Below are 20,132 nucleotides of genomic sequence, written 5' to 3'. Positions count from 1 at the left end.
AGAACCAATGACGTCTGTTCTTGCGCCTCAGGCTCACACACATTCAAGCTTCCGTGTTTAGCACATTTGATGCGCATTTTATTTTTATCTGCCGTCAGACTGAGGCATCGTCCCAATAACGCATTGCTATGGGTCGCGTCTTTCTTCTGACTTGACTGACAAGATTGGCATTCTGATACCGTAAGCTTCACCGTGAGCTGTGTACATTGGATTGATTTTAACTACTTTAATGTACTTGAAGTGTACACCAAGCACTAGGAAAATACAAGTATCGGAATGGGACCCAGTATTGGCAGATACTTAATTTTCTTAATATACTTAATATTAGAATCGAGGGCACAAAAAAACTTGATCAGAACATCCCTAAAATCCCTATACTATGGAAAGTCAGTGGCTACCGTCAAATGTTTGGTTACCCACATTCTTCAAAATGTCTTCTGTGTTTAGCAGAAGAAAGAAATTCATATAGGTTTGGAACAACTTAAGGGCGAGTAAATGATGACTCATTTTTGGGTGATATATCCCTTTAAGACAAAAACCTTTACATTTACATGGATAGCTTGTATTTCTTAATGTTTTATCGCATCGCACCTGGTTATGACACAGTGTAACGTGAACTCGGGACTTGTGAAATATCAGATTTACTAAATGGCTTTAAATCCATCATGGTGAAATGCTAAATCTGTAATCCATTCTGACACGGAGTTAAAAACACAAACATGAGTGCTGCAATGTCTTTGATGTAGTAATGAGGCAGGAATGCAGTGAATGTTGATCTAATTATGGTAAGGTTTCTTATTAAACATAGTCAGTGCCTCATGCCTAGGTGTGCTCTGTAATGCATTGCCTAGATCTAACATACTGTTTATTTCATTTAATACAGTCCTACATATCTTCATTCATATATTCTGCTGTCATTCAGTCATTCCATCATCTCATTCATGCATGTCTGCTTCTTCCAGCATGAGACACTGGCGCTCTGTGGCACTAACCGCAGAAGATCTGATTGCTCTCTGTCTGTCAGTTATGAGTTTAACAGATGCAGTGTATAACTGGTAATTGCAGCGAGTGTTTGAGAGTGGCTCTTAATGCAATTTGCACGACTCCATTAGCTGCTCTTCTGGGAACCGACTGGTTACGGTTTGACTCTGTTTTGGTGAGAGGAAGTGGTTGCCAGAGGAGGGAGATGGAGGAAAAGGGAGACTGATGTAGGGGGTTGACGAGATGACAGGGGTAGGGCCTCAGTGATGTATGATGTGATTACTATCAGGGAATTCATCATGTACTTTCTCTCCCTTGTTTTCTTTCCTCAGTCCCTCCCTTGACCCTCCTGAGACATGTTTTCACTGGATTATGCTAGTTATTGACCGGGTTTATTATTGCCTGGTTTTGTTTTCAGTGATGTCATGCACCTATTTTATTTCATTTATTTTATATATTTTATTTTAGTTATATTATTTTAATTACTTTTTTTGTTATTTTTATTTTAACAGTTTAGAAGTAGCATACAGTATTTATAAGTGTAAGATGTGTTAGTAGAGTTTATGATTTGTATGTGGGTAGAACAAATCCTTAAATGTTTTACATTTTTAATGTTTAAAATAGGGGTTCTGAGGGGGCATGTGTCCCTTTGATTGAGCATAATGCTTCTGTTTGTGTTCCTTAGATATTCAGCATTTAGTTCAACACAGCAGCTATTATAGATTAATAATGAAGACCTGAATTTTTTCTTTTTCACTCAGGATCTTCAGCGGCTGAACTGCGAGCACAGGACAGAGAATGATACCAGAGTTGTGGTGTGTGACATAGGAAACCCAATGGTGGCTGACACAAACGTAAGAGTCTTGTCACACAAACTCGATTGATACGATGTAATATGTACAGTTTGATTTAAAAAATGAATGAATGAAACGTACTCTACAGTAGTACACTGACACAAATGTTTTGCCAATGCTTTACAAGTGTGTGGTACATACTTACATTTTGGACATAAAATACATTATGTGCTTTCTTGCATTACAGTGACAGTAACAAACCTCAGTACTCAAGGGAGATATAGTTTCCTCCAAATGTCTGTGCCATTAAACCAAATGTGTAATCATTCAGGTAGCAAACTATAAACCTGTCAACAGTCTAACTAACTTAACTAACTTGCTCAGTAATCTTCATTTCAAACTTTTCTCGTATAGTCACCATGACAGGAGTTTACCTAAAAGAGAAAACAGACTGTAGAAAAAGATTTGTGGCAATGCTGAGAATGCAGTACATACTTGCATTGCATTATGAATGGCATTTTGATGCGTTTTTCAACACATAAAATTGTGCTTGTTCATTTGCTTGTGTAGATTATTTAATTCTCACGTACTTGCTTGCAGTGAGAACTTGAATCCCTCAGCGCATTAACATAAATGAGCAGGGCAGAGGAAGGAGGATTTTAGAGGGGTGAGAAAAGGGTAAGACAGCATATCAGTTTGCTCTTTAATAGCCAGATATTTAGCAGCGCTGTCAGCTTACTTAGACTTCAGGTCCTGTATGAGACACCTGCTGATGCAACACACACACACACATATATATGTAGTTTTGATCAAATAAATGAAACCTAAGATATTAATGCTTGTTTTCAGATAATATATATTTTTTCCTTGTTTTAAGCTTAAACCTCGCTACATTGTTAGATTTGTGCTGAAAACAAGAAATTATAATTTGAATTTAGGTTTGTACTGTATATTATTACTGAAAAATGTAAAAAACACTGATTAAAAAAATAAGTTATTGCTGAGTATCTTTTAATCATCCATCCATCCAGAGGAAGGAAACCATATTTCTCTCTCTCTCTCTCTCTCTCTCTCTCTCTCTCTCTCTCTCTCTCTCTCTCTCTCTCTCTCTCTCTCTCTCTCTCTCTCTCTCTCTGGAATTCTGGGAGTTTGCACGTGCGAGAGTGGTGTTGGGGAGCGAAGTTTGAGTGGTGGACTTTAACCTATTTCTCTTTTTTTCCCTTTTCAACTTGTTTCTGCATGGTTTGGTAAGTGTTTATTTTCATTTATTGTTGCTGTTACGGCGAGTGTTTGTGCGGAGGGATGGCGTCTCAGGTTGAGGCGCTGTCCTTGCGTAATGGATTCAGGTGTGTGCCTCCTGATGGGGTAATGGTGGAGGATGTGCTTGTGGCGACAGGGGAAGCGGTAGGCCACGAAAATATTTCTTCTGCCTCTCGTATGAATAAGGCTGTTGTAGTTTTTCTGAAAACGCAGAATTTCGTTAATCAGATAATTGAAAATGGCCTTATTATTAACGACGATTTAGTGCAAGTCACTCCACTCTATGCGGCTTCTTCAAAAATCACGGTTTCAAATGTGCCGCCGTTCATAATAAATGACGCGTTGGAGCGTGAGCTAGTTCGCTTTGGAAAAATTGTTAGTCCGTTTAAAACGATTTCTCTAGGGTGCAAACACCCGGCTCTAAAACATGTGATGTCGTTCAGGAGGAATGTCAACATGGTTTTAGATTCTCCGGAGAGAACGCTGGATATATCTTTTCGCGTTAAACATGAAGGGAAACCGTACATGGTTTATGCAACAACCGGTAATATGAAGTGTTTTGAATGCGGTGATGTTGGGCATAAACGACATGCGTGCCCACATAAAGAACGCGAAGTTGAAGGCAATGTTTCGGGATCAGAAATTGATGTTACTTCTCAAACTGTGGTTACCCAAGGAGTTCGGGGTGAGATTGAGCGACTTCCTGAGGTAAGAGTTTCAGAAATGAGTGTAAACGCTCTTGAGAATACTCAAACAGATAGCGAAGTGAGAACAACAGTGACCGTTTCTGATCTTAGTAGTATTGCGATCGTTAATATGAACGAAGAAAATGCTGAAATACTGAATGTTGAAAATGTCTTGCATTCTGTACCAAGTACGAGCGGTATCCAGGCCATGTTTTGTAGTGTAGAGCGTGTGGTGGAGAAAGAGCAGATGGAGTTGAGCTGCATTAAAGAAGGCAATAGGAGTGGTATGAATGAAAGTGTGTCAGATGAGGCTGCATCTATGCATGATACTGATTTATGTTCACAGGGAGATTCTATGTGCAGTGGTGAGGCAGACTCTCAAGAGTTCTCACAAGACGATTCCTCATTGTATACTTTAGAGGAGATTAATGCTTTTCTGGATGATACGTTTGGGAAGCAAGTCAATGTGATAGACTTTTTTCCAGATATTGAGAAGTTTGAGAAGTCTGTTTCAGTACATCAAAAGAATGTGAGTCTTGAGATTTTAAGTGAAAAGAAAAGGTTTCGTTTGAAGAAACATGTAACGGCAATTAGAAAGTATAGAAATGTGGAAAAAAAGAGAACGTTAAAGGTTTTGTTTTAGCTGACCATCTCATGCATCACATGGTGTCTCTTTTCATAATGCTGCTTTTATCTGTTTTTTTCCTTTCCCTCTTAAACCTACATATGAATGCTTTAAGAGTAGGTTCTCTTAATATTAATGGGGGGAGGGATATGCACAAACGTGCATTAGTATCTGAAATAATAGAGCAGAAAAAATTACATGTCATTTATCTTCAAGAAACACATAGTGATGTAGGAAATGAAGTTGAGTGGGGACTGTGGTGGAAAGGGCAGTACAAATTAAGCCATAAAACAAATTTGAGTGCAGGAGTGGCAATTTTATTTTCACCTGATTTAAGAGTGACTGTTTTGAGTACAGAAGAACCAATGAATGGCCGTCTACTTGTTGTTAAAGCTGATATTGATGGGGATATTTATTATTTCATCAATGTTTATGTACCAAATGTAGGGTTTGAAAGATTAATATTTTTTGGTGTGTTAAGTAATGCTCTTAAAAAATGCTTTAATGATGGCAATGTCATAGTAGGGGGAGATTGGAATTGTACAGAGAATTTTTCTGTTGATCGAAATACTGAAGAACCACACATTCAGTCTTCATCTTGTTTATCAAGGCTAATAAGGGCAGCTGATCTTTTGGATATATGGAGGGTTAAAAACCCTGATGTGAGGCAATATACATGGATCAAGGTGAATAATAATAGAGTTACTGCTGCTCGTTTGGATAGAATTTATGTATCCAAACAGTTGAGCAGTCAAATTATTGATTGTTCTATTACACCAATGGGTTTTACAGACCATACTTTGGTTTCAATTGTAATAAGTAAATCTCAAAGCTCAAATAAGTCCTCTTTTTGGCATTTTAATATTAGATTGCTTCAAGATAAAGAATTTTGTAGGTATTTTGAAATATTTTGGCAACAGTGGAAAATGAAGAAAAGTAGTTATGAAAATCTAAGACAGTGGTGGGACATAGGAAAAGTGAATATAAAAATGTTTTGTCTGCAATATACTGCCAATTCTACTAATGTGTTAAGAGAAACGATTGAGTCTGTTGAAAATGAGATATCATCAATAGAAACAGAATTAATTAACAGATATGATCCTAGTTTAAGTAGTAAGTTACAGAGGAAAAAAATGGAGTTGGGATCTTATTTAAACGAGAGAGTAAAAGGGGCCTTGGTAAGGTCTCGTTTTATTTCTGTTGCAGACATGGATGCTCCAAGTGCATATTTTTTTAATTTGGAGCGTAAAGTGGCAAAGCACAAACAGATGGCCTGTTTACGTCTTCCTGATGGAAGGATGACGTATGATAAAAGAGACATGCGTCGTCATGCAGTGGATTTCTATTCAAATCTTTACACTGCTGAGCATTGTGATGTAAACTGTTCTGCACAACTGTTTCAAGATTTACCTCAAATAGACTCTGACTCAAAGACTGCTTTGGATATAGATATATCCTATCAAGAAATAACTGCTGCCTTGGGCCAACTTAATTCAGGAAAATCTCCAGGCATTGACGGTTTACAACCTGAATTCTATAAACATTTTTGGAATTGCATTGGACAGGATCTTTTTGAAGTTTTTTGTGTATGTAACAAGGATGATATGTTGCCTGTGTCCTGTCAACGGGCTGTTTTATCATTGTTGCCTAAAAAGGGGGATTTGTCTCTTTTGAAGAATTGGAGACCAGTCGCCCTATTGACTACTGAATACAAAATTTTATCCAAATGCCTTGCAAATAGGCTTAAAAAGTACCTCCATTTAATTGTACACAGTGACCAAACATATTGTGTTCCAGAAAGGACAATATCGGACAATTTGTTTTTGATACGGGATGTTTTGGATATTTGCAGAGTTTCTAAAACAGAAATTGGTTTAATCTCCCTGGACCAAGAAAAAGCATTCGATCGTGTTGACCACAACTATCTTTTCAATGTTTTGAATGTTTTTGGTTTTGGGGAAGGTTTTTTAAAATGGGTGAAATTGTTGTATGCAGGGGCTTCTTGTATTGTCAAGGTGGGAGGTGGATTGAGCCGTCCCATTTCTGTAACAAGGGGCATAAGACAGGGGTGTCCTTTATCAGGACAGCTATATAGTATAGCAATTGAACCTTTTCTTTGCAAATTACGAGAAAAAATGTCTGGCTTGCATATACCTGTTATTTTTAAGACTTCAAGAACAGTTTTAAGTGCTTATGCCGATGATATTACCGTATTTGTTAAAAACATACAAGATGTCAAGGTGTTGTCTGATGCACTTTATGTTTATGAGAAGGCTTCAACAGCTAAGGTGAATTGGGATAAAAGTGAAGCTCTTTGGGTAGGTCAAGGTATTGCAGAGAATCTCCCACAATTGCCTAGAGACCTCAAATGGAAATTAGAGGGTTTTAAGATATTAGGTATTTTTTTTGGTTCTAATGAGTATCAAAAATTAAATTGGGAGGGCGTAGAGGAAAAAGTGTGTACACGATTGTCTAGATGGAAATGGTTGCTACCTCAGTTGTCCTACAGGGGAAGAGTTTTGGTGGCCAATAATTTGGTGGCATCCACCCTGTGGCATAAATTCAATGTACTGCAACCACCAGCAGGTCTAGTTCAAGCGATCCAGAGGCACCTGGTGAACTTTTTCTGGTCTGGATACCATTGGGTCCGATCTGCTGTACTGTATCTTCCTGTACAAGAAGGGGGGCAGGGTTTGGTGGACCTCAAGGCAAGACTAATGACTTTTCGTTTACGAACTGTTCAAAGACTGCTATACAACAGCAATTTTGCTTGGATGGACACTGCAATAGCCCTTTTGCGGAGGGTAGGCGGAATGGGACTCGACAAACACTTATTTCTCATGGATTTACAAGAGTCTGAGTTGGTAGACCTTACCCCGTATTATAAATCTATGCTTGAAGCTTGGAAAGTATTTAATGTGTCAAGATCACCTGATTTGTCTGTCGGGCCCTGGCTGCTGGAAGAACCTTTGTTTTTTAACCCTCTCTTGTCTTCAAGACTTTTATCATCTGCATGCTTACGCTCACGGTTGCTGGCTGCTGGATATGTGAAGTTGGGCCATATATTGAGTAGCAGTGTGGAAGCTATAAGCCAAAGGACTAAAGTGAAATCCGCAAGAGTGATACAGCAGTTCGTTGCAGAAGTACGTGGAGCATTAGGAGAGGAGTATAGAGACTTTCTGGAGAACACAACGATGATCCAAGAGTGGACAGAAGAGCATGACTATGTATTTCCTTCACTCATAGTCAGTGCTGCCGTGGAGAATTGGGAAGAGGATGATAACTTATTGTTAACATTTAAAACCCCCGTTTTGGATTGTTTTGAGTTAACTGGGAAGAAGGCCTTGTATTTGACTTGTTTAAAAGTGTCAAATGCCAGACTGTTGACTGGCGTTCCTTCTACAAAATGGTTGGATTTTCTTGGACTTGACTCTTCCCCTAAAGGCTGCTGGCGTGCTCTGTACAAATGTCCCATTAATAAGCGGACAGGTGATCTCCAGTGGAGAATTGTACATGGAGCAATAGCTACGAACAGACATGTGGCACATCTTAATCCTAGCATTGGGGTGGGTTGTCCTTTTTGTTTAGAGGCAGAATCAGTGTTCCATTTATTTGTGCAGTGCTCACGTTTAGGGGATCTTTTTTCCCTTTTAAGCAATTGGTTTTTATCTTTGGGTGAGGGCTTTTCCTTCAAATTGTTTGTTTATGGTCCTAGGTATTCTGTTCAAAGGAAAAGAACTTTGGTTTTAATTAATTTTTTATCAGGCACTGCAAAATTAGTAATCTGGAAATCAAGGAAAAACAAACTTCTAGGGCAGGATGCAATAAGTGTTGTTCCTATGTTTTTGGGTCTTGTGGCAGCTAGACTAAAAGTAGAGTTTGCCTACTATAAGTTGGTGGACTGTTTACCAAAGTTTGTAGAAATCTGGTGTGTTAATGAGGTATTGTGTACTTTATGTGAGAGAAATGAATTGGTGTTGACTTTTTAAATATACATGTAGGAAAGAAAAAAAAAAAGGGAAAAAAAAGGAAAAAAACATGTTGGATGAAGTGAATAATTTATGATTAAATTGTTATAATAAAGGTGTATTTAAAATTCAATTCTCTCTCTCTCTCTCTCTCTCTCTCTCTCTCTCTCTCTCTCTCTCTCTCTGTCTGTCTGTCTGTGTGTAAAAAAAAAATTTAAGACTGCTTTCCTACTTGCCCCACGGACCCTCTGGAATGTGTCTGTTCTACAGATGTATTCATTGATGTGCCATTAATGACACATACTGTATACGTCTCCCTGCTGATATCAACATGTATGTTCGCTAAAGAGAAAACGCACATACCTTACATAGAACTTTTCTTGCACAGTCAAAAGCTTGATTTGTGCATTGTGTGATATTTTTTCTTCTTCTTCTTCCTCTCTCCTCTCTCTTTCCTTCCTACCTCTTTCTTCCCCGTTTCTCTGTCAGGTTGATTTTGAACATTGTTAATGAGAGTCCGGAAAACAAAACAGTGGGTCGAGAGAAAAAGTGGAATGATGGAGTGAGCATGTGAAGGGAGGGTGTAAACACATTGGGACAAAGTCTGAGGTTCAGTCTAAACAAGCTCTCCATCTATTTACTATTCACCATGACAACCCGTCTCCAGCCATCCCAAATATCTATGCCTGGGGTGCAATTACAACGGTTACAAAACACACGCTTGACCCGTCACAACACACTCGTACACACACTCCTAACACAACATCCTGCCTGCATCTCATTTGCAGGTATATACACACAAACAAACACACACAAACGTGTTCCTGAGTATGTCTAGATCGTCTTTACATTTACAATTTGTGTATTTTGAACTACATTTCCATTGGTGGTGTTATGTTGTTTACTATTTCTACTTGGCTGTAATTTGTGAATATTTGGGATCTAGGATAGATTTTGAGATATTTTCTGGTCTGTCCAACTACAAAAAATGGCTTATTGTATCTAAAGTTCTTATTTGGCTGGATACAAATTCTGTAAAATAATGAATTTGAGCTGCAGTAACAACAGTCAGCTTTGCAGAGAGGGTTTTTAAGGGACTCACTGTCTTTGTAGATCTATTTGCAGCGTTCATTTCATCTTGCACATTGCTAATTGGATTCAACATGCCCACTGTTGCATTATATATAGATTTTTCATTATTATATACATAAGCATTATTTACTGTACTATTTACATTATTTCTTATTTTTCTGAGAACTTATTTTTACGTTGTGTATTACACACACACACACACCTGCATCTTTATTAGCCCGTTTACTCTCCTCATTTTCTGTTTGTTTGGATTGCAGTGCTTGTTAAAGTGAAGGCAAATTGAAATGTAATTTGTCAGTAATTTGATGCAGCGTGGGCAAATGCTTGGGCTCGAACAGTGCCAGCTCACTGAGAGCGGAGGCAGGGCAGAGAGGTTTATGACTGTGTTTACTACTGCAGGTCAAAAGATTATGTTGCTCATAAACCATAAATCAGAGCATCACAACTGAATAGCCAATATATTACCTGCGGATGGACCTGCGGTTTTAAAATGGTATTGGTCAGTGTGTGTGTAGGCAGTTGGCTGGATACTCAGAGGTCTGTGTTATTATATGTCAAACTAGCCTGTAGGGCTGCACAATTAATCGAATTTCTAATCGCGATTACGATTATGGATGCCACGATTACGTAATCGTTCAAAGCCGCGATTACAAAAAAAAAAAAAAAAAATCCACTCTGCGTGCATTTAGAGCATGTTATGAGAGGCGAATCACAACTACTTCAGAAAACCCAGCACAATAGAAACTACCAGGCAGTGACATATGTGTAAGTATTAAAATAAAAAGAATTTCACCTCAGAAAAACGGACGTTCCTGTGACAGTCATGTCAGCCGTTATAGGCTACTGTGTTCGTAGCGCACACTCTTAAATCGCACGCGCAAATGCGGCGGCGCGCGCTGTGTATAAAATGCAAAGGAAACTACGAGCATGCAACGTTGTTACGTTGTAAATTAGTAAGTCACGAAATAAAAGTAAAATACCAATAAATCATGTTACTGGTATGTCGTGTGTTAGCTAAGAAGGATTTGCATGCAGGTATGATTTTCATTCTATTCACCAGGAGCAGTTTCCATGTTTCATTAACAGTTCTTGTTAATATTGTGTATCACCATGGTAACTGTCGTTTCAATATTAACCCCAAAATGCCACTTTATTTTCACTTTGTGTTATTTTTGATATTTTTAAATGACTGGTGGCTCATACCAACATTGTATTAACAAAAGCTAGTTTGGGACTGCTATTTAATAGATTTAGCATCTATGCCTAATGTTTATTTCTCAGTAGTCTTTACTATTAGTCATATTCTTACAATTAATGTGTATGTTAAGTAAAGGGGGACAGTGTGTGTGTTCACAATTTTTAAGTAAACATGTATAATAATATGTCTATATATATATATATATATATATATATATATATATATATATATATATATATATATATATATATCAAATGTAAATTGTGATAATCGTAATTAATAATCGCAATTACAATTTCAAGGGAATAATCGGCAATTATGATTTTTGTCATAATCGTGCAGCCCTACTAGCCTGTCATGTCAGCGGATTGTGGGAGAGCTTGTAGAGAAATTCTGTGGCAGCATGTAGAATGTAAAGGGAGCAAAATAATTGTGAGACAAAGTAAATGCCTCACACAGAAATAGCCTTAAAGGTGAAGTGTGTCTTTTTTTTCTTTTTTCTTTTTTTGCTGTTAAAATACTTTCTTCTATCATAGCAAATTATAGGATTGCAGATATACAGATGAAGAGCGCAATACTGTACCTTGTATTTTCCAATGTTATTTCAGTATTATTATATACTATTATATAATTTATTCAGTTTTTTTGATTAATTTAATTTGTTTAGTCATTTTTATTAGTTTTCTTTATTAGTTTTTGTTTTTTAAAATATATTTCTATATAGATGTAATTTATTTTTATTTCAGTTTTAGTAATTTTAGTACTTCAACATAAATTTATAGTTATTTCTAATAGTCATTTTTTAAGTTTTTCATGTCATTTGTTGCTGTGCTTAGCATAGAAACTTTGATTAGCATGGTTAGCGTTAGCATTGACTAGTTTGTCTGAATAATGTGGGGCAGAAGGAAAGCTAGTGTGTTTGACAAACCTGTTTGGAAACAATCATTAAAGGGATAGTTCGCATAAAAATAAAATGCCATCATTTACTCACACTCATGTCATTCCAAACCTGTGTGACTTTCTTCTGTGGAACACAAATGAAGAGAGGGTTGTTTGGCTCTGTGACCTGTTAACATGTTCCAGATTTTGACGGAGGGCTATTGTCATGGTGACAGGTTTTGTCATAGAGCCTCCGGAGTTAAACCCACATGGGCCAAATTATCCTGGCACCAGCAGAGGAGGGTGACACGGCCACAGATCCCCCATCTCACACACATACAACAAGCAAACTGAGAGACCCGTCATGATCTCGCCCTCACACACCGTCGTCACTGGCGTCACTGAACAATTGTACCACACATGGAATCAGTGTGAGGCCTGTGATCTAATTCAATATGTGTCATTTTTTTCTCTCTCATTTTCTGTTTTCTTTCTCAAAACTTTTCAAGCTATCCTCTCATAGCCCATAAAAGTAAGTCATAACCATGTGGTGCAGCTCATTCATCACAAATAAGCCATTACAAGACCCATGTGCAGAAAACATGTTGGTCACACCACCTCAAACGGTCCGAGTGCCACAAACAGTTCTTAAAGTATATGAGGAACAGCAGAGTTTTGTATTGACCATGTTGTCTGAAGTAGAAGCTTCCAGTAGTGTTGTATTTTCAGAATGAAACTGTACAAATACTTCTAGCTCAGTCAACTGACTGTGAAAGGAAGACGTGATGGAGGCTCTCCTGCACAATTGTTGAGCCACCAATAAAACACTTTGTTTTATAAAGTGGTGGGGACTTTTGGTGGACGGGCCTTTGCATAGACACATTGGTTGTCACATCGCAGCATCAGTTGCTAATATCCAAGTCAAACCTAAAACAATTAATAATGTTACAGTTAAAAATGTCTAAAAAACATTTTTCAATACTGCAGTTTTTTAAAAAGAAATTAATACTCAATTTACAATATGTTAGAAAACTTTTACTGTATTTTTGATCAAATGAATGCAGCCTTGGTGAGCCTAAAAGTCTTTCTTTCATAAACATAAAAAAATCTTACCGACCCCAAACTTTTGAACGGTTGTGTATGAAGCGTGTTCTACTTTGTGCACAAATGAACTGATTATATTTCATGTGATATCTTCATTCCTACATCCTCCACTGTCAGTCCCATGATTCTGTAGGTCGGCCAATAAATTTATGAACCACAGGTGAACAGCAAATAGGGCTTACTAGTCCAGTAGTAATTATTTATAATACGAATAATTAGTAATTTTTTCTGGGCATTTTCTGCCTTTATTAGATAGAACAGTTGAGTAAAGACAGGACATTGTCAGAAGAGCTACTGTTCGGAGTGCTGCCCATAAAGCCTTGCCTCTTTTGGCTCTTAATTTTAATAAACCAAATATGCAGTTGTTTATCATATTGTGATTTCATGTGTCTTGTATTATCTCAGTCTCGCTAATGTGAATCTTCTCTATATGATAATGTAATCAGTTTCCCAGTAGTTTTAAAATAAGTGTAAATGTCTTTTGTGAGCCATAATTCATACAAATTCATCATGACTCGCCCCATCTATTGCTCTCACTGTGGTATTCAATGAAGAGAGGAGTTTCATGGTCCATAAAATAAAACGCATTGAATGAGTTCATTGTTTCAGTCACTCCTACCCATTTTAGCTAATGTCACATTAGGGTGATGTATATTCACAGAATTTGGCAACACAACACCTCATATTTCCCAGCAACATGAAGCGATGTATTATTTCTTAACAGAGCGGGCTGGGATCTTCCTGGCGATATGCTTCTGATGATGACACTGTAAATAACAGAACTGACAGCCTCATCTTTGGCTTACGTTGTTCTTTGTTTTTAATCATGCACAATCTAGCCATCTTTATGCTTTCTGGATGCACTCTGTCCAGCTTTGCTTAGTCAATCTGTAATCCATCTAAATAAATTGCATTGCACATATGTATTCAAACACAGTGCTTTTGATGTGTGTGTTTGTGCTGTTTCAAATGGAAACTGCATCTTACATTTCATTCCTATGTTCAAACGCACTTGAAGAACGTGTACATTTTTCCCATGTTATACGCTGTTCTGTTCTGAGTTTCATTAAAACTTTCGATTAAGAGTTATTGTCTCATTAGTGTAATTAGATGATTACTGTTGCCACAGAAACATATGAACCAGCATCTTGTAAACTCCGATCTCAGATGAAGTCTTAATTTCTCAACACATGTATGAAGTTGCGGAGACGTGATCTTCATTTGTGATTTACCGACTCTGTGGGTTTTAAAAAAGGACGCAAGACCACGAAAAGAGGCTCCGTGGCTAGTTCACTCTTTTAAGTTTAACAGCACTTGTTACTCTCACCCGTCTGTTATGAGGGGGCTTTGTAGTGAGGAAGGTTTCCGCCTTGGGACGCTCATTTATGGGGCTCCAGAGTTAGCACATAGCCTTTAGCTAAAGGACTGGCCTTCATTAACCATCCCAGCAGCCATTATCAGACTCCTCCTAATGAACTACACCATATGGACACAGTTACAGCCAGAGAGAGAGAGATGATTGGTAAAATTTTACTATTTGTTTGCGAATGAAAATTCCAGTGTTTAGACTTTGTTCAGCCGAGCAGAAAAACAACAAAAGTTATTAATCAGTGAAAATGGCTTTGTAAAGACTTGTTTTCCAAGAGCTGACAGACATTTGACTGAACGTAAGGATCAATTGCAATTATATAAATACGATAAATATGGTAAACACTTCTCAAGATTTCAAAATGTTAACAATATCTAATATACCTAATGCAAAAGAATAATGAGCTATACTTAATTTAAATACATACAAATATGAATTTATTTGATTTCAACATTTTCATTTTGTGCATTTCAGGGGGCCTTTTACACAGAATAATTAAACAGAAGTGAACTACTCATTTATGTTTCTCATAATTTATCTTTGGCTGCATTATAATGATTTCCTAATACAAATATGAAAATGTAGCATTTTAGCTAATGAATAAAATTACTTGAATAAAGATTTTCAGTATAAATATGACTAATATCAGTGCAGTGTTCGTCTTTAGCTAGAGTGATTGTTTATTACATTGCAGTTGACTGCTTTTTTCTTCATGGAAGCTTAAAGATAATATGAAGATAATATTTATAGCTATAATTTTGACTCAAATCAGTATTTCATGTCCATGTTTTTATTGATTGAATGAGTTACACTTGTATACTTATAGTTGAATAATTTTCATGCTGTTTGTTGGGGGTATAAGAGCAGTGAGACTGTCCAGACAGAGCCCACACTTCTCCCCCCAGCATGTAAGACGGCACAGTGTTAATTGTGGTGGCTTTTTCCTGTATGAGCCAGTGGGGGGAGAGCTCTATTCTGTTTTACTGAGCACTTACAGATGTCCCTTAAGCTTTTGATGTCTTCATGTTTTTCCCTTTCTTCTCTCTCTCTCTCTAGTTGTTGGTGGGTTTACGGTTTTCTGTACAGAGGCTGGAAGATGCCCCTCCTACCATTGGCTTTGAGCTGCAGATACACAGGTACAGTAACTATTATCTTTCATTTCAACCATATCCCAATTACAAATTTCAAGTAAGCATAATGTATACTCACATCTTTGACTCTCTCTCTAACACACACACACACACACACACACACACACACAGACAATCATTCGCATTTCTGGCCAAATCATTGTCAACACCCAAGTCCTTGTGTTCCCTCTGGTCATAAAATTATAAAGTGAGTAATTGTGTCTGAGAAACTGAATGTGTCTGGCTAACATTTCTGGTCCAGGTATTGGTATGTTGTTGTTTTGTGCAAAGTGTTTACTGTTACGGTTAGGTTTAGGTGTAGGTGATAGAATATTTAGTTTGTACAGTATAAAAATCAGTATGTCTTTGGAGAGTCCTCATAAAACCCAGAAACCCAACATGTGGTACCTAACTTATAATTTCATGTAAAGGTCTCTTGCACTTGTGTGTGTGTGTGTGAACAAGGTAAGTGGTGCGTGTCACTTTGATGTATGTTTTGGGGGTCATTTTGTAAGCAAGGGCCCCAAATGTTGGTCGTTAAAGAGCCAGACTTTAGAACAGGAAGCTGAGTGTTGATAAGATGTCCTTGGATGGGTCACAGAAAATGGATGGCATACTTTAAAGAAACTCTGTTTGCCTATGTGTGTGTGTATCTGGAATTTTTTAGCAATTTTGTATTTATATACTGAGAAAAAAAGCTTTTTTGGTCCTCTGTTTTGTCATTTTTAGGGATGGGTCAGAATGGTTAATCATTCAACAGCCATACTAAGTAATCATATATTATTTGAATATATATGTGCGTGTATAGTGTTTCAATAGAATTTTCAATAGAATTTTTTTTTAAATACAAATATAAATTATAAAAGGCTTTCTTAAGACCAGGTAACTCACTGGCTTGTCAGTTTTGGCGTTTGCAATCACACTGTTTCCTCCCCACTTGGTGTGCATGCCCTTGGCCATGTTCTGTTAGGCACAGGGGTGAAGTGTATTTGTTATAACAACACTCTTCATTGTGATGTTACTCACACATACACACGGGGAGGTATTTATGAGCGCATGTTAGTTTTGGGGTGTTGAGATGACTGCCAGGCTGCTCTCAGTGGAGGGGATATTTCCCTAAGGGTTTAATCACTGAATCCTAAAGTCAAACAGGAGGGTGAGTCTACGTACAGTATGCGTATGTGTTTTTGCCTGCACATGTGAGTGTGCACATGTAATATGTTTGCACTTAAAAGTGTGTGCTGTATGAATGCATTTGTTGTGTGTGTCTTATCTGTTTCGGTATGTGTGTCTCTAGAGAATAGAGACATTTTCTGGTGACTAATGCTAGCCACATGTTCCTCTGCCCACTCTGATTTTTCACCTTGAGACAGAACAAGAGTGAAACAGAAGAGGGAGAGAAAACTACAGATACAGAGAGATAGAAGCCAGGTGTCATGCAGCAACAACAAAAAATATGTTTTGTCTTTCAAGTCTTTTAAATTTGTGTGTGTGTGACATATGGCTTTAATGGTTGGTTTGTTTCTTTACTTTTAAAAGTAATTCAAATGATGTAATCATTAATTATACAAAGTTCAAATTACACTGCTATTCAAAAATGTGCTTTCCGTAAGATTTGTAAACGTTTTTGAAAGAACTTTCTTATGCCCACCAAGGTTGCATTTATGTGATCAAAAATAAGTTATTTATGGTAAAACTGAATTTTCAGTCTTCAGTTTCACATGATCCTTTAGAAATCAGTCTAATATGCTGATTTGATGCTAAAGCATTAAACATTTCTTATTATTATCAATGTTGAAAACAGCTGCTAAATATATCTGTAGAAACCGTGATACATTTTTTACTAAAATTCTTTTCTAACATTATAAATGCATTTTGTAACATTATAAATGTTTTTACTAATACACATATAATGTAGTCACTTTAGAACATGTGAATGCATCCTTGCTGAATAAAAGTTAATTTCTGAGCCCAAACATTTTATATTTAATTTAAACTATATACTTTATGTATTATTCTTTTTCTACTTTTTATTTTATGTTGGTTGGATTCTGATTCTCTCAGGATGGAAATGTAGGTGCTGGAATGAAGGTATCACATTTCTTGACTCATGATTTAGTATTTAATAAGACCTGAATGAATGAAACAAAATCTTACAAGGCTTCAAAGATTCTTCCGTCTCCTTGTTCCTTTCAGTCACACAGTGAGTTTTATGGCATATAGTAAATATATCGTTTTTGTGACCAAGTTATTCCACAAGATCAAAGTTACAACTGCAATGCATACATCCTCTCCTTTGACTTCTTAGCTTCCCTTCCAGGTGAAATTCCTTTTGTATAATATTTGCGTTCATTGTTGTGATATATGAAATGAGACAGAGTGTCGTCTAGTGTACTTGTGTGTGTGTGTTTGGCTAGTGGAGATTTTGTGGTTTTCACAGCAGAATAACCGGCGAGACAGTTGACTCGGGGAACTCTAGGACAGTGACACACTCAGATGAAAACAGTATTGTTCCCTTTTCGTCCTCTCGTCCTCGCACCCTCAAAGGACAGATACATTCACAGAACACAGATGTTCCCTGCCTCAGGCTCACACATGGAACTGTTCAGTAGTCTGAGACACTGCGGCCAGTTCACTGAGACCTTCTACAGAAGAGCCTTACTGTCTCATAGTGCACTTAACATAACTCTGTGTTTTTGGGACTTTATTTTATATCAAAATGTTACCTTGATAATGTAGCGTAAAGATTGTTGTTTCAAATAAACATTATATTTGTTTGTTTCTCTGAACAGTTCTAATAAGGACAACGCAAGAAGCGTCCCAGTGAATTTGACTCTGAGCATTGCGGTGAGAGCACAGGTGGAGATCAGAGGGTAAGCATCTCTTTTTATCGGTCTCTTTCTGTCTCACTGAGCAGAAAATGAGCGCACTGGAATAAAATGCTGGGTGGTTTCAACCCATGTTTGGGTCAAATATGGACAAACCCAACCACTGGGTTAATCATTTATTTAGAAAATGTATTGCAATGGTTGGGTTTGTCCATATTTGACCCAAACATGGATTGAAACAACCTAGCATTTTTTAAGAGTCTAATTTTAATAATAATAAATAAATAAAAATCAACGGCCTGTTCAGAGAGATCTGGAGAGGTTATTCACAAATATTGTCTTGCCATAAGGTCAAAGTGAAGAAATAGGGCATATGATAGAAAATAAGACTAACATCTGTTTCTATGATGTATTAGCCAGCAAATCTCTTACTTTCCCTCAGTCAAATGTTGTTTTCTTGTTGAATATCCTGTTTAACTTGGATATCTGCCACACTGCAAAATTAAAACGGGTTTGAAATTTGAATGGTGTTAATTGGAAAATATTTATTTAGACTGTACATCATTTTTTTGCATTTTATACAACCTGCTTGAAAACCCTCTCTCTGTTTTCCTCAGTGTGTCTCACCCAGCTCAGGTTGTTTTGCCTTTCCCTCGATGGGAACCCAAAGAGAATCCTGTGAGAGAAGATGACGTCGGCCCTCAGGTTCAACACATATATGAGGTACAGAATAAACAGACACAAAAACAAAACTTGGTAAACATGGAGAGCATCAGACACAGGAATAGAATAAGAGAGATTATAAAAGTATTAGGATTAATTTGCTCTTGATTGGCCAGCAAACAGCAAACATTCAAAACTTTGTTGTGATCAAAGGGATCCAGATCAGTAGTAATCACTTTTAATAAATAAACTCGCATACAGTACGTAGAAAGTAGACATTCAAGCATGCCACAACTAATCACAGCTGATGTACTGTAGATATTATCTTTAACACAGAGTGTGAGTGAATTTAATCCATATTTATACGAAAGACAGTTTAATTTTGTGACTCAGTGTTACTGTTTTAACTCTCTCCAACAATAAAACGAAACACTAATCTATTATAAGAAATAAACAACAATAAACTTTCCCCATGGAGCGTAGCATAGTGCATTCAGCTAGCAAAAACCAACTTCTGTAAAGCTATTTATTTGTTGTTTGTTTTTGTGGAGACTCCTGACCTCTTTTTGCTGTGAGAGGGCCTCAGTAAACGCCATCTGTCCTGCAGCTATTAATTTTTTAATTGCCTGTAATGTTGGCCAGACGCTGTACAGATGGTTTGTGTTAGAAGCAGCTTCAGCTCTGCCATGTTCAGTTCAACCGCTAATGCTAATGCTAGCCCATAGTGTTTGATTTAATGTTTATCAATTCTTGTACATTCTTCCATATTAAATAAAAATCTGATGATTCATATTAAATGTATTGGGCATCAACAGCACCCCTTATGGAAATTTACCATAGTTTTTCACTTTAGTAAGTAGTATTTTGGAAGAAACATTGTAGATTCATACTGTAAGTGAATCTACTTAATTTTTTATTAACTCTAAATGTTTTTAGGATATTGGATATTTAATTGTTCATGCTCATTTCCTCTATTTTATCATTCCATCACCCACTTAAAGTTATTTAAAAACACTCGTAAATTAATAACACTCTTAAATATAACATTTAGATTCCACTTTTCATACTGTAGATTATAATGTTGTGATTCCTAAAATCACTTGAAGTGAGTTTCATTTTTAATTAATTTACACTATAGTATGTGTATTTATTGGTTATCGGCTATAACATTTAGAAAATTGGAAATATATAATGGTATCAGCCATAATTTTCTTATTGATGCATCTCTATAAATGTTTATAAGGGAATATTTTTGAATAGATTTAAATGTATATGTTTAAGTTTGGTGAGTTTAAGTTTGTTGCTAATCTCTTTTTGTTTCTCTCTTCTTTTTCCCAGTTACATAATAAGGGTCCAAGTTCAATAAGCAGGACGGTGTTGGAGGTGGGCTGGCCCAGTCAGTTCCATGAGGAACACCTCCTCTATGCCCTTCAGATCATCACTGATGGACCTGTACACTGCAGCGTCAACGGTTCCCTCAACCCACTGGAGCTAGAGGTAAACTCACACTTATCACTCTATCCTTTTCCTCCCTGAGGGTGTCCTTCCTGAAGAG

At 37.0% G+C, this 20,132-nt stretch overlaps 1 protein-coding gene across 1 annotated transcript in view; it reads left to right on the top strand.

Annotated features, from left to right (window-relative positions):
• Positions 1–20,132, top strand: part of itga8 (integrin, alpha 8) — an 81,576-nt gene that overhangs the window by 47,550 nt on the left and 13,894 nt on the right. Inside the window, exons 21-25 of the mRNA XM_084088686.1 lie at positions 1,743–1,835; positions 15,013–15,092; positions 17,879–17,959; positions 18,532–18,637; positions 19,916–20,074. Coding sequence (XP_083944812.1) covers positions 1,743–1,835; positions 15,013–15,092; positions 17,879–17,959; positions 18,532–18,637; positions 19,916–20,074 — 519 coding nt within the window. The remainder of the gene's footprint in view (positions 1–1,742; positions 1,836–15,012; positions 15,093–17,878; positions 17,960–18,531; positions 18,638–19,915; positions 20,075–20,132) is intronic.

The sequence above is a fragment of the Abramis brama genome (genome assembly GCF_963993115.1).
Source record: "Abramis brama genome assembly, chromosome: 17".
Lineage (NCBI taxonomy): Eukaryota > Metazoa > Chordata > Actinopteri > Cypriniformes > Leuciscidae > Abramis > Abramis brama.
Note: the sequence above shows the minus strand (reverse complement) of the source record. Positions and strands in the feature narration are given on the sequence as shown.